Below are 14,366 nucleotides of genomic sequence, written 5' to 3' on the forward strand. Positions count from 1 at the left end.
TGGGGCTGGGCTTTCCTGTGGGGTATGTGTTGGGGGTCAGTGGAGGTCTTGCGGGAGACCTTTGTGACTTGGTTTCCCCAGGGCATCACCACAGCAGGCCCACCCCAAGGCACCGACTTCCTGAGGCCCCAGAGGGTGTTCCTTTCTCCAGCTGCAAACCAAACTGGCAGGTTCACCGCCCCTGAGCTGTGGTGACCTGCCCCCACCCCCAACCCCACCCCCGGGGGTGAGCTCCCAGGGTGCCTTGGAAGATTTCACTGCTGCTTGGAGCTGGAGTCTAAGCTTTGGGACCAAGCTGTGCAGGACCTGGGATCACGGCTCCTCGGTGGAGAAGGCGTCTGAGCAGCTGGATTTGCCCTGCTCTTGACTGCCCCCTCACTTCTCCCTCACCCTCGTGCCCCCCTAAACTCCCACTCCCAGTCACTCCCCTTCCTTCTCCTGCCTGCCCCCATCTTCCCCAGCTCTTCCTCCCTCCAACCATTTTAAGCCCCCATTGCTCCCACCGACACCTTCTTGCTCCATTCCTTCCCTCCCATCTCTCTCCCCTTTCTCCCCCCACCAGGCTTTCCCTTTCCCCCTCTATTTGTTCCTTCCTCCTTCCTCACCATCCTTCTCCTCCCCTCACCTTTCCTTCTTCTCCCAAGTTTTTCTTTACGTCTCTCTCCTCCCTCCATTTCTCCCTCTTCCCGCCTTCCCTCGCCCTTACCTTTCCAGCCGTCCTCAGCGCTTCCCGCGCCCGAGTCCCCGGGCCCCGCGCCCCTCCCCGGGCCCGCCACCCCGGCCCCGCGCCCCTCCCCGGCGCCCGCCCCTCGCGCCCGCGGTGCTCCCGGATCCTATCCCGATGAAGGGCTTGCCCTGCCCCTGCCCTGCCCTGCGGGACTTCTGGCCGCCGGGCTCGCCCTCCATGGCCGAGAGCTCCAGGGCCCAGGCCCCGGGGCCGGGGCGCCCGCTCAGCGTCCAGCTCCTGCGAGCCCAGTACGAGGGCCTGAGGCGGCAGCAGAGGGCCGGCGCCCACCTCGTGCTGCTCCCCAAAGGTAGGGCTGGGCCAGAAGGGCCGGGGACGGAGCAGGGACAGGCTGGGGGCCCGAACTGGTGGCCGAGCTGCGGGGAGGGCAGGGCCGGGGCTCGGCCCGGCTCGGGGCGGGGGAGGGAGGTGGGGAGCGGGGGTGCGGGGCTGCCCCGGGCCGGGGAGCGCGGGAGGCCGTCCAGGGCGGCTCGGCCCGGCTAGGGCCCCCGGTGCTGCCGGCTGAACGCGGGCCTGAGCCACGCATCCGGCTGACTTCCCGGAGGCTGGTCTAAAGCAGGCACCTCCTGCAAACCTAGGAAACTGGCCCAGAGCAGGAAGACACCGTGGCGTTCCCAACAGCCTCTGAAAGGTCCAAGCTGCGCCCCTGGAAGTTCCTGGGGTCATTGGTAGAGTTAGGAAGACCCACTGAAGGGTCCAACGTGAGCCAGGCCAGCTAGGAAGGAATGAGGGGCAGAGGAGCTGACTGTCTGGGCTGGACAGGTGCTGCTTTTGTAGACAAAAGTGGCACCTCCAACCGGAAGGAGCCCAGCTCCCATTACTTGGAGGAATACCAACCAGTGGGGTCCATTTAAACTGAACTGGCCCAGCCAAGAACCCTTTCCTCCATCTCTGCAGGGCATAAGCTGACAGTTTCTAAAGCCTTATCCCACCCTCAGGGGTATTTATTCATTCAGTCATTCATAAGCATGGATTAAATTAAATCCCTCTCAAATGAAAGAACCCTGTGTAACACACCTGCAATTCATACTCACGTACCCAATTGCTTAATGACCCAGAGAAATCAAAGGCTCATCGAGTCCAAAGGAATTCTTAGTCTTCTGCCTCCATCCTCCCAGCTGGCCCTTTCTCCTGCATTCTGCAACTCCGTTTCCCTTTCCTGGCATTGCCAGGTGGTAAGTAAGGGCAGGTAAAGCCGGGAGAAGTGCTTAAGCACTGCTTTCCCAGGAAAGCCTTCCCAGAAGCCCAGGCTAAGTAAAGTTTCTTTCAGGGCACTTAGCTCAGGGGGCAATTCCACGTTCCTGATTTAATTATGAGAGGTAGCAGGTGTATAATGTAGTGACTGTGCACCTGCTTTCTGGAACAGACCCTGAGTTCAAATTAGGGCTCTGCCATTTACTTGCTGTATAGCTTTGAACAATTCAGGTCATTTCTCTGTGCCTCAGTTGTCTCATCTGTCAATTGGGGATAACTAGGGTACCTAAAGAACAGGCCTATTCTAGGCATTAATACGTATAAAAGCTCTTACCAAGCACCCAACACAGAGTAAGACTCAAAAATGTTATCATTGGAATCAGTAGTAATAGAACTAAGGGGCACAGTTCTCCAGGAAGAAGTCAAGGTGAGATGCTCAAAATAGGGCGAAAGTGACACTTGGGAGCCAAAAGAGCAATTGTGCCCTACACTTTGGCCACAAGGTAAAACTATTCATTGAGAAGGGGAATACAGGAGAAAGAGTGGATGTTTGCTAGGGAGAGATGAATTTGGTTTTGAATATACTCTTTGGGGTGGTTGCCTGTCGAATATCCTACCAGCCTGGATTTTAGGAAAGATGTATGGACTGGAGATATAGAATTGAGGTCATCTACCCATAGTTGGTAGTTGAAACTATGGGCTTGGGCAAATTGTGGAGGATAAATGTGAAAATTGATTTTTAAAAAAAGACTGGGATAAATCTAGAGTTCTTGAATCCTCAGAGAAAGGGAGTCAGGAAGCAGAGAAAGGGAACAGATTGAGAGATAACAGTTTAAATAGTAGGTGAGAACCAGGAGATGATAACATCATGAAGTCAAGTGAGTGAACTGATTTTAGAATATAGTGATCCCTGGTGTCCAGTGCAGTGGAGAGACCAGGAGTGTAGAGTGACCATTCATATAGACTTAGAAGAAAGAAGTAGTCCTTTTTTGTTTTCACCCTATCTTATCATTATGGGACCAAAATAGGTTCTAGAAATGCAGTTCCAAGCAGCAGAATGCTTGCCCTCATGCAGTGTAAGGTTACTAGGAGCCTTTGAACTGTTTCAAGTCTGTGAGGCCCCAGTTGTCCCCAATAGCTGGCACCCAAAAGACACATGCTCTTGTAGCAGAGTATGATTCTCCTAGTGAAGACAAAGGATTAGGGACATGCGCTCATATCTGAACTGTGTGCTTTATATGCACATTTCACTCAACATTGTCAACAGCCGTCTCAGGTGGCTCCTCTTTTGAGATCTCCATGTTCTAGAAGAGGAGCTGGAGGCTGCGGGTTTCACAGCAGGTCAGCAGTGAAGTCAGGACTGCAAGTCCTACCTGTGGGACTCTGGCCCATGAGGGAGAGGCCACCAGAGGCTACGAGGCGGAGCTGCTGTCTTCCTTTGAGGCTCTCTTCCTGAGCTCTCTTTGCCCTTCTCAGCCCCATTCCTTCATTCCAGCTGAAGAGAGAAATCAAGGAGGGGCTCAAAATGCCCCTTCCCCAACTTTGTATCTGCTGGCAAATTGAAGCACATAGATAATTCGAACATTTCTCCCATCCCTGGTCCCCAGTCAATCAAAACTGAAGTGAAACAAGAGTTTTAAAAAAGCACTATATGACATTTTCCTGTCCTTTTCAGATAATTGTCTTAATTTCACTTAATTTCTCCTTTGTTTGAACCGTAGAGAGTGTCCACCGTCCAAAGGTGTGGTGGAGACGGCAATAGAGGCTCCTTCGCGGGTCTGCTTTGGGGTCAGGGGCATATGCCATCCAGCTGGCTCTCTTTCCTTCTCCCCTTGTACTCTCAGGCTGGGACTCCACGCCTCCTTCTGCTAACAGGGTCTGCCTGGCGACCTCATGTCCTTTCCTCCTAGACTCATAATGGCAGAGGACACCAGTTCCTAAATGTTCCCATCAGCTCCCCCCTTCCTTCTACTCAAATACATAACACTGTATTTGCAAAGGTGTTCATGCTTGTCTTGATAAGAAAATAGTGCACTCCATGGGAACCAGTGCCAGAAGGTTTTGAGGTGCTCCCACCACCCCCTAGGGAAATCTAGGCAGTCACTTACCTGTTTTCTGTAGGAAAAACCTTCCGGTGATTCCCACAACCTCTCACTGCCACCAAGAGTTGATACTGAACTATTCTATTCCACAAGGTGGTAAAAAAAAAAAAAAGTCCATGAGAAAGATGGGAAACATTGATCTCCATCCTCACCCCAAAGCAAGTTCCAAAAAGCAATAGGTCTTCCCAGAACAGGGTCTGTGAGGTAGGGGAAGGATGGAGGCCAGTTCTTTAAAAGCAGCTGCTTCCAAGGGGGGAGGGGTTAATGTATTTTTTTAATGTATCTTTTTTTTGTGATATATGTATCTTTTAAAAAAGAAATAAAAAACAAAACAAAACAAAACAATATAACCCCGCCCTCCTCTGCCTTGGGAAATAAACCCATCATCAGAATCCCAGGGCTCAAGACCCCATAAGTTAAGGCCAGCTTTCCACAGGCAGGTGTGTGTGAACCCCTGTGTGTGTATGAGCCATTTCACGGTATTTGCACTTGCTGCTTCCCACTCTTTTGACCTGAAATGGTTCTTCCCATAGTTCACTCCCTCACTTCTGATTTTGACCCTCTATTATTCTTTTGTTTTTCTTCCTCATAGCACTAGTCACCATCTGAAATTTTATTGTAATATTTTCACTAGGAAGTGGCCTCACTGCTTTATTTCCAGGACGTAGAATAAACAATGCTGAGTACATAAGAAGTGCTCAACAAATATTTGTTGAATGAGTGAATAGTTGTATGAGAGTGTATGTGTGTGAAAGAGAGTGCTTGTGTGTGTTTGTATGAGAGAGAGAGCATCTGTCTGTGTGGGCATGTGGTGGTGGTATGTGTGTATCCACGTATGTGTGTATACACACGTGCAATGTACTGTGTGCCTGGCCTGTAGGTATGGCTGTCCTCTAGGCATGGCCTTTCTTCTGCTTGAAAACTCTGAGACTTCCCCCCCCCTCAATGAGAGCTGCTTTCCAGTGGTGACCCTGTTGTGTCTTCCCTTCTCAGGGGGGAACACGCCTGCTCCTGCCGAACCCATGGTCAGTGCTGTTTGGATTAACAGGGAGAGAAGGAGCTCACTGTCCCTGAAGGAGGCGGATCCTGAGGCAGCGGAGATCCTGGAGGAGGCAGGCAGAAGCTGTCTTCAGGCCCCTGAGTCTCTGTGGCACACGCACTTAGAGATGCACCTCTTGTCCCAAACCTTCCAGCAGGAAACCAGTCATCATGTGAAGCACAAGGGCAAACCCTTCGAGTCTGACCAAAGGCTCCCTCAGGAAGGAGGCCCAGGTTTGTCTGGAAACAATCAGAGGACTCAGCAAGGGACAAAAGTCCCAGAGGCAGCCCAGTGCCAATGGCAGGTGGACAACACCCAAGCAAAGGCAGTGGGATCTGGCTTAAACCTCAGTATGCAGTGCCGTTCTTTCACAAAGAACCCACACGGGCCTGGCAAAGCAGCCCATTATCCATTCCCCCAGAAGAAAACTCCCAGGATCTCCCAAGCAGCACGGAACCTGGGCCTGTATGGCACAGCCTGAAGCTCTCTACTCAACCTGATGGCTCAGCATTGGGCCATCTGTGGCCTCATGCAAGAACCAGGGAGGCAGAGGCACAACGAGAGCCTCTAGCCAGGAGCAAGACCTGGACTATCCCAATTGCAGGAATTGTGGGAAAAGGACTTTGTAGTGAGCACATGGTCTTGTCTGTCAATGAAGAACAATGAAGTGATTGCCCGGGCCAGACTGCTCTTAGTTCAGGATGAAAGAGTACCACCTGCTCAATGCAGCCCCATTCTGCTTATACAAGAAGACATTGTGAGGGAGCCCAGGGTGCCCATTCCTTGGTTCCCTGGATGTCCATTCACTGGGGAGGTCCAGTAGGACATTTGACATCTCGAGCCGTAGAATTTCAAAACATAAATCAGGGACTTTAGCCAATGGAATGCCTTTAGCCAATGGAATGGGGTCAATGGGCATTCTACTTTTCAATATATTCTGATGATTTCTCACATATCCTGGAGAAGGTACACTCTGAGACTTGCCTTTTTCTGGTTGCTATGCCTGGGTGCCATCTGACTTAGAAGTCACTGTATTCATTGGTGGTGACCAGGTTCAGCTTTAGCCTCCCAAATCCTGGGGTCATCCTGGCTGAAGAGAGTGAGAATAATGCCACCCACTGTTGTGTGTATTTCAAGGGTCTTTGAGAAGGACTGTATCTCTCATCTTTTCCTGAGACAGCATATCTAACCTCACCGCAGATTTACTTACTCTCCCCACTCCTTCCTTCCCCTCCCCACTCCTTCCCTCTCCTCCCCAGTTCTTCCCTCCCCTCCCCTTCCTTGCCTTGCCCTGCCCTCCATTCCCCTTCCTTCTTTGTCTTTCTTCCTTTCTCACTTTTCAGATTAAATTCTTCTGAAAAATTGCCAATCATTGAAAATATATAGTGATGGGGGCCTGAGCAAAAGAAGAAAAAGTAATGCTCCTGCCTGGAACATATGTGTACCCCATAAAGTGCCCTATTTCTAGCCAAATTTGGATCATTCAGCTCCTTCCTGGAATCAAATATACTTTTTTAACCCAAGTTAAAGTGAAGCAGGTGTTACTTAGGTGACAGAGAGAAAATATGCCTTTCCTGGTTAATGTTTAACTTTAGTAGTGCTATTTCAACACACCTAAGATGCCTTTATCTCATGTCAGATTCTCTCCCTTAAAGTTTCATCTCTATCTTCCTGTTTTCCCCATGGTGATCCAGTTGTGCCTGTCTCATCCAGCGTTGTTAACCATAAGTGCCATTACCTGTCAAAAGATAAACATGTCTGCTCCTTGGACCAGCCGGAATTTCACTCCAACTTGGGGGTTCACTGCGCGTCCTTTGTGATTCAGTTAATTTTTCATAATCTAATGAGAAACAAGGAAGTTTTCTGAAAAATCTTTGTCCTTTGCTTTTGCTTAAAGGGAATTCCCATGAGTAATCCCTCTTCCTACAGTCTTTTAATCCTTCTTTCTTCTTCCCCCCAAAACCTCAACAGGTTTGGCAATATGTGCAAGGTGAGGCGATGGAAAGCACATGGGCATTGGAGCCAGGAGACTTGGGGTTTTTGTCCAGCCACTATTGATGTGCAATTTAGGCCAAGTTATATAATCTCTCAAGCTTTGGTTTCATCATCTGTAAAATGACAGAGATAATATTCACTTTTGAAACGATTACAAATAATATGTGCGAAAGTTCCTGGCACATTCAGTAAGAGGCAGTGTATTAGGGTAAAACCAGAGGGAAAAAACCTGGAGAAGATAGATATTATTAGATTTCCTCTTGGGTCCTGGCAGAATTTCTTCTGGTAAGATTCAGCTCTGCTTTTAAGACCTTTCAAAGGATTGACTCAGGCCTACTTGGATTATCTAGGATAATTTCTCTTAAAGATTTATTTATTTCTCCCCACCCCCTCGTTGTTTTGCACTTGCTGTCTGCTCTCTGTGTCCATTTGCTGTGTGTTCTTCTTTGTCTGCTTGTCTTCTTTTTAGGCGGCACCAGGAACTGATCCTGGGACCTTCCAGAGTGGGAGAGAGGTCTCTCCTCTATGTCTCTTTTCGTTGCATCATCTTGTTGCACAAACTCTCCATGCAGGCCAGCTTGCCTTCACCAAGAGGCCCCAGGAATTGAACCTTGCACCTCCTATTTGGTAGACAGGAGCCCAATTGCTTGAGCCATATCTGCTTCCCAATAATTACTCTTAAAGTCAATTTATTATGGACTTAAATCACATCTTCAAATTATGTTTATAGCAACACCTAGATCAATGTTTGAATGAATAACTGGGAACTGTAGTCTAGCCAAAATGATTCATAACACTGACCATCAAAGGCAGCAATGAGTATTATTAAAAGTTCACCACTTCCTCCCACTCATGCACTATTTTAGTTTCCTAGGCTGCTCAATGCAAATACCATGAAATGGGTCAGGATAAACAATGGGAATTTATTCACTCATGGTTCTGAGGCTGAGAAAATGTCCAAATCAAGGCATCATTAAGGCAATCCTTGGCTCCTCTATCACATGGCAAGGCACATGGCGACATCTGCTGGTTTCTCCCTTCTCTTCTAGGTTTCATTGATTTCACCTTCTTGCTCCTGTGACTTTCTCTCATGTTTGAATTCATTCCATTTATAAAGAACTCCAGTAATAGGATTAAGACCCACCTGATTGAGGTGGGCCACAACTTAACTGAAATAGCCTCATTGAAGGGTCCTACTAACAATGGGTTCACACCCACAGCAATGGTTTAGATTTAAGACCATGTTTTTCTGGGGTACGCCTACAGCTTCAAACCATCACATGAATCCATCCACTGAAAGATGCATCTGCTCCCACAAAAATCTCCAATCACGTCTTCCTCTCCAAATTCAGTGGCGTCTTCAAAGTCTTCCTTCTCTTTGATCTCTTCGGCATTAATTACTGTCACGGTTGAGTCCTCTGTCTTCGCCCACTCCTCTTTTAGTTTTGTGATCTCCCCTACTAGTCTGTGGGTTCTTTAAGTCAGAGATAACGTCTGATCCATCTAATTTCACCAACAGATAGAATAAGGCTTGGCACCTAAAGAGTATTCCATCAATGTCCATCAAATGAATGGATTAGAAAATAAGTGCTTTATCCCTTTCCTTTTTCCTCCAAATTCCCATCCACTCCCACCTCAGTTTGTAGGCTTCTCTAGGTTCAGACTTTGGCATTTTACTTTTCCTTTAATATGTTCTCTATTAGGAGTCAAAGCAGAACAATCATCCAGCCATTCCAAGAGTGGAGGTAAGAGCGTGCCAGATAATGGAACAGGATATGAGTGACTCTGAAAAATACAAGACCTTGATGTGTTTTAGGAGCTGAAAGAAGGTCAATGTGATTCAAATACAGTAACCAAAGAAGAGAGAGAGTAAATGAAAAGGCAGTATATCAATCAGGATAGGTTATGTTTTGCTGCAATAACAAACAATCTCTAAATCTCACAACCAAAACTTATTTTTCACTCCTGAAAAATCCACTGGGCATTTGGGCAGACTTTCAAGATATGTCAGCTGCTATGATCTTGTGGAACCACCATATTACCACTTGTTTCCAGTCCCTACAGCAGGGGAAGAAAGTGTTGAGTCATGTACCGGCTCTTAAATCTAATTTTCTCACATTTCATTGTCCAAAGCAAGCCACATGGTCTTATCTTCACTTCAAGGGTGTGAGGAAGTGTAGTCATCCTATGTGCTTGAAAGGAGAGAAGAAATGGAAACATGGGTGAGCAGTGCTAATAGCTAACACAGATAGACAGGATCCAGGTTGTAGAGGGCCTTGGAGACCACAGTGCAATATTAGATTTCAGTCTAAACACAATAATTAGCCAGTTGAGGAATGTACACAGGAGAATAAAATGACTTGTTTTGCATTTTAACCATATTACTCTGGTTGTTCTATGAGGTAATGTCAGGAAAGAAACAGCAAGGGCAAATTCAGTAACAAAAATGCTATTAGCCTGAGCAAGGGTGAGAGCAAAAGAGAAAAAGTAGATAAATTTAACATATGTTTTGGAGATAAAATCAATAAGATATCCTGAAAGAAAATTATAAGTTGAGTTTGAGAGATACTGAGTTTAAGATGCTTGTGAGAGACCAAGGAAAATATTAAGTAGGCAATTGGATAAACTAGAGTTCTGGACTAGAGACACAAACTCAAGGGTCATCAGTAAATAGAGGGTATTTAAAGAAGTGGGAAAGGATGAACTCACCTATGTAGACTGCAGAGAGAAGACGGTCTGGGGTGAGTCCTGAGAACTCTCCAGAGTTCATAGAGGTGGGTAGATAGAGGGAGGAGGCAGTGAAGGACACAGAGAAAAGAGGAGAGCCAGGAGGGTGTCATGTCACAGAAGACAAGAGGCAAGATTCAGTGTGAAGCATCGCACAGGTCACTCCCCTAATCCCAGGCCCTCTGCAAATCCCTGTTTTTCAGAGTCCACATTTTTCAGCCCGGAGTTGCTTTTCCTTGAGCATGGGTGCAACAGGCCAGGGTCCAAGAGGCACTGCCAGAGGCACAAAAACTCTTCATCTGGGGGCAAGCTAAGCCAGCTTGAGCAAGTTCAGGTCCAAGCTGACCGACGTCCCCAAGCCTGGCCTGAGGTGACCCTGACCCTGAGGCCTGGCCTCTCCCTTGGGATGGGGTCATCCCCAAAGCAGGGGATGGAGTTTAGGACTGAGCTTTCCCCTTGAGAGAGTGCGAAGGGAGAGGGGGGAGGGGGGCTGATTTTTTAATCCTCCCACTCCCTTCCCTCAAGTCTGCTCCTGCCTGAAACAATTTCTCTCTGTGTCTTTCAATCCCTTGTGCACACACATCCTGCCAACCTGTGGGCTGTCAAACCTGCTGGAGGCGGGAGGCCAAGAGCTCAGGTTACTGGCTGCTCGGTTTTCTTTCCTGTGCTGGTCAAAACTGGAACTAACCTTATCTTCCCACGCTCTCCACAGCACTGGACAAGGTTCTCCTAAAGGTAGAGAACAACGAGCGCACACTGTTAAGTCCTGCACCAGGCGGGCTCCATCGAGTCAGCGTCCCCCGGCCTTCAGGCCCACGTTGAGGACCGCCCCCTCCCGCCACGCCTGTGGCTGCCCTTGACCTCCTTCACTCCTCTCAGCGTCAAGGCCGACTGAGCTGGGCTCCAGTCTCCACGCTGGCCCCTGGGAGCCAAATGACTTTTGCTGAACTACTCCCTCTCAGAGCCGCAGATTTCACAGATGTAAAATGAGACAGGAATACCTCGTGGGGGTGCGAGGTGGGGATTCGTTATTAGTCTATGGACAGTAACTGCCACCGCCTCGGCTCTGTCGCACCTCTCGTTCCCCGCGAGGGGGCAGCCTCCCCTCAGGCCGGCTCCGTCAGATTCCCTAACATTTCAGCCGCTCGCTGCCTTTAAAGCAATTTCATTCCAGTTCTTAAGACTTGAAACCTCTCGACTCCGAGTCAGCTCCCACAGCCCTCTCCCGCTCCCCACCTGGCAGCACAGCCTCGATACACGCCCGGGAGGCGGGGGGAGGGGCGTGGCCACCGCATCCGCAAGCCCCTCCCCTTCCGCGCACGCCCCTTCCTGGCTTTGGGGTAGGAAGCGAGAGGCGAGGACGGAGGTGTGTCTGTGTGCCTGGCGGGGTGTGGTGTGGTCTCCTCCCTGGGCTGTTTACACCGACCTCCTTCATCGTCCGCAGGCTTGGGGTGGACACAGGGAGGCCCACAGGCTCCCGCGCTGAGGGGCTGAGGAGCTCAGTCCCCAGCCACTCCCCTGCATCGGGCCCCAGGGAGACCAGTTGTGTCTGTTGTCCGCGGGCCCGTGGCATAGTAGGGTATTTTTCGAGGCCCACTTCTTTTTGTCCCAATGTCACGTCCCCTCTGCTGGCCATTCGGGGTGTGGGGGCAGGCAGGAGGCATTTTCTGCACCTCTGGGGAAGTGGACTCAAGCCACCCTTGCACCTTCTCTTCCCGGCCGTTCTAGAATGCCTTTTTTCCAGCTCTCACCCCATCTTGATGAGCAACCATCCAATTGGAGAATGAGGGCTCCCGCTTCCCTTCTTGCAGGCACTACCATCTTTAGAAGAAAGTCTCTTTGCCAACCTCACCCCCACCTCCAACTTTGAAGAGATCTAGTTAAGTGTCACTTCACTTTCTTGGAAAGGGGAAAAGGAAACCGTCTCCAGGTCATTTGATTGTCCCCAAAAGAAGATCTCCTTCTAGCCTCATATCACATTCTGCCAAGACAGCAGCTTTCAGCAGCCTCTAGCCAAGGCCAGTCCTTCTCTTGTTCCTTTCACTAAACCCGGTTGTCCAGGCATTCTGGATTTTTCCTTCTGGAACATGAGTGCTGGTCTGTACATAAATTCCTGAAAGCTTTTCACCTGCTGTGGCTGTGTTTCTCCCACAGCCAGTGAACAACATCCTTCCTAGAAACACAGTGTACAAGGAGCTGATCTTTTCATTTTATTTCTTGGCCTTGGGTTTGCATCAATCACATTGTTTTCTCCTCCTCTCAGCCTAGAAAGAAGATACTCTCACTGTGATGGTTAATTTCTGTGTCAGTTTAACTAGGTGGTCCTTGTCTGGTCAAGTACTGGCCTGCTTATTAATGGGGTATTTTGAGATGGGATTTGCATCAGTTGCCTACATCTATGATCGACAAAGGAGATTGCCCTCAGCATTGTAGTGATCTCCTCATCCATTCAGTTGATGATCTTAAAAGCCAAAGGAGGATTTCAGAGGTCAGAAGGGGAATTCAGACTCAATTTCAGCATTGTTACTTGCTGGAATTTCCAGCCAGCCAGCTTCACCTGGGGAACACAGACTCATATTAATCATTTTCAAACTTGCAGCCTGTCCTTTGGATTTTAGACTTGCAAGCCCTCATGGTTGCATAAGCCAATGCCTTATAATAGACCTCTTTCTACACACACACATACAGTTTTCTGAATGGTTCTGTTTCTCTGGAGAGCACTAATACACTCACTATGTGTTATTAACACATTTATTTCCCCTTTGTTCGTGTTTGAATCCACCTCTGGTTCCCCAAATCCAGGATCATGAACAAGACTTGATAGCATGCCAACCTCTCAATCCTGGATAAGAATAAGAACGGGAAAACAAATCTGGTGGTGGCAAACACTGTGTCTTCTACCAACCCAAACTCCAAGAGTTTTTAAAGTGAGCCTGTTGTGGCCCTTGGAACCAATAAAGATTAGCAAAATATTCTACCACTGAAGAGCCTCTCCCCTTCACAAGATATGCAGGTGCTTTCACAGTAGGAGGATAGGGAGAGAGCCCACCCTGTCCCTGCTCCTGCCCTTGCCATGGATCCTTGCCCTGCCAATCTCGGAATCCATGGGACAGATTCTCACCCAACATCAGAGCCTTGCTCTCCAATCAGGGTGTTGCTCATGGTAAGGGTGGCCACATGTGCAACCTGAGGACTGGGAGAGATTGCCTCCCTGGTCCCAGACTCCTCTCTGCCAAGCTACACCACATGCTGGCAAGATAGATGGGAAGGCACTGATCAGCCAGCCACTCTGCCAGTCCTACAGGGTATGTGCACAAAGGGGACTCACAAGTGCCTGCTGTGCAAAACCCTGGTGAGGTGAGCATGACTTTACATGAGGAGCTAGACCTCTTTTTGCCCCTTTAGTCTTAGCTCTGTCCAGGGCTGGCCACGAAGCCTCCTGATCTGTCTCTGAGACAGTGGTTTTTAACCCTGACTACACAGGTGAATCATCAGGAAGCTTTGACAATACTCAATAAATTACAATCTCGAGAGCAGGGCTCAAGCAGTGTGTGCTTAGAACACACACACTTTCCACCATCCTAGAAAGTTCCCTTCAGCTGCTTCCTAGCAGCTTACTACCTTATTTTTCCATTCTTGCTTCCATTTTTGCAAACAAGAATAAAGCTCTTATTCTTTTACATGGCCTTTAGTGAATATTTGCTCTCATTTCTCTTTGTTAAATCTTCCTTTCTCCCCTCCTCTCCTTTTCTTCTTTCCTTCCTCTTTATTTTCTCTCTTTCTCTCTCTCCTTTCCTTCCTTCCTTTTTTCCCCTCCCCTTTTCACAGAAGCCTTTCTAGGTGGGCTGGTCTGGAACTTGGGTCGTGTTTTTAATTGGTATTTTTTCAAGTTGGTCATTTTGAAGCACCCCCAGTGCTGTCAGCATCAGGTAGGGCCACACTGCTGGCAAAGGGAGGCGCAGAAGACAAAGATCTCAGGGGTGGAGGCTTCTCTGTGAGACAAGCACAGCTTGTCTGAATCTTCAGGCCTTCTCTCCCTTGGAGCTACTCATACACTACTTGATCTTCCAAGGAGGGGAGCAGCAGTGGGTGGAGGGTGGTCTCTGGAAGGCAGCCCTGTGCTGTCATCACGCCAGCTCTGTGGGTAGAAAGATAAGGGGGCGACCCAAACACGCTTCTCCAAACAAGAAAGGTGGGCAGCAGGGCCGGTGCTCCTCCTACCTAGGGCGGGTCCCCAGGAGGCCGGCTGTGTGTTCTGGAGAACAACCTCACAGCACCTTCTCTTGGGGGACAGAATAAAAGGGGGTGGGAAAAGCACAGCTCCCTCACCAGGGCCAGTCACGCTGCTCTTCATCATCATGTGCGATCAGAAACATGTTGACTACCTCATGTGTTGGAGGTTTTTCTAACTTCAGAAATCTGCTTTCTTTTTTAATTTTAAAATATTGTGGTAACATATATATATATATATATATACACACACACATACATATATATACACACACATGCGGTCACCCCTCGGGCTGAAGTGTGGTTTGCTGGCCTGGCGGGGGAGCAGTCGCGG

The 14,366-nt window shown here is 48.9% G+C and overlaps 1 protein-coding gene and 2 long non-coding RNA genes across 3 annotated transcripts in view; 1 reads left to right on the top strand and 2 right to left on the bottom strand.

The window, feature by feature from the left end:
• Positions 1–754, bottom strand: part of LOC131279516 (uncharacterized) — a 90,942-nt gene extending 90,188 nt beyond the window's left edge. Inside the window, exon 1 of the long non-coding RNA XR_011649497.1 lies at positions 707–754. This is a non-coding gene — a long non-coding RNA (uncharacterized lncRNA). The remainder of the gene's footprint in view (positions 1–706) is intronic.
• On the top strand, positions 238–6,445 carry C8H9orf152 (chromosome 8 C9orf152 homolog). Its single transcript, XM_004475665.4, has 2 exons — positions 238–1,034; positions 5,035–6,445. Exons 1-2 carry the CDS (start codon positions 842–844, stop codon positions 5,559–5,561), a joined length of 720 nt encoding a protein of 239 aa, XP_004475722.2. The 5' UTR covers positions 238–841; the 3' UTR covers positions 5,562–6,445.
• Positions 4,758–11,046, bottom strand: LOC131279517 (uncharacterized). Its single transcript, XR_011649498.1, has 3 exons — positions 10,878–11,046; positions 10,491–10,531; positions 4,758–6,920 (listed from the first exon to the last, which is right to left on the bottom strand). It is a non-coding gene; the product is annotated as an uncharacterized lncRNA (long non-coding RNA).
• Between the last annotated feature and the right edge of the window lie 3,320 nt (positions 11,047–14,366).

This window comes from Dasypus novemcinctus, chromosome 8 (assembly GCF_030445035.2).
Source record: "Dasypus novemcinctus isolate mDasNov1 chromosome 8, mDasNov1.1.hap2, whole genome shotgun sequence".
NCBI lineage: Eukaryota > Metazoa > Chordata > Mammalia > Cingulata > Dasypodidae > Dasypus > Dasypus novemcinctus.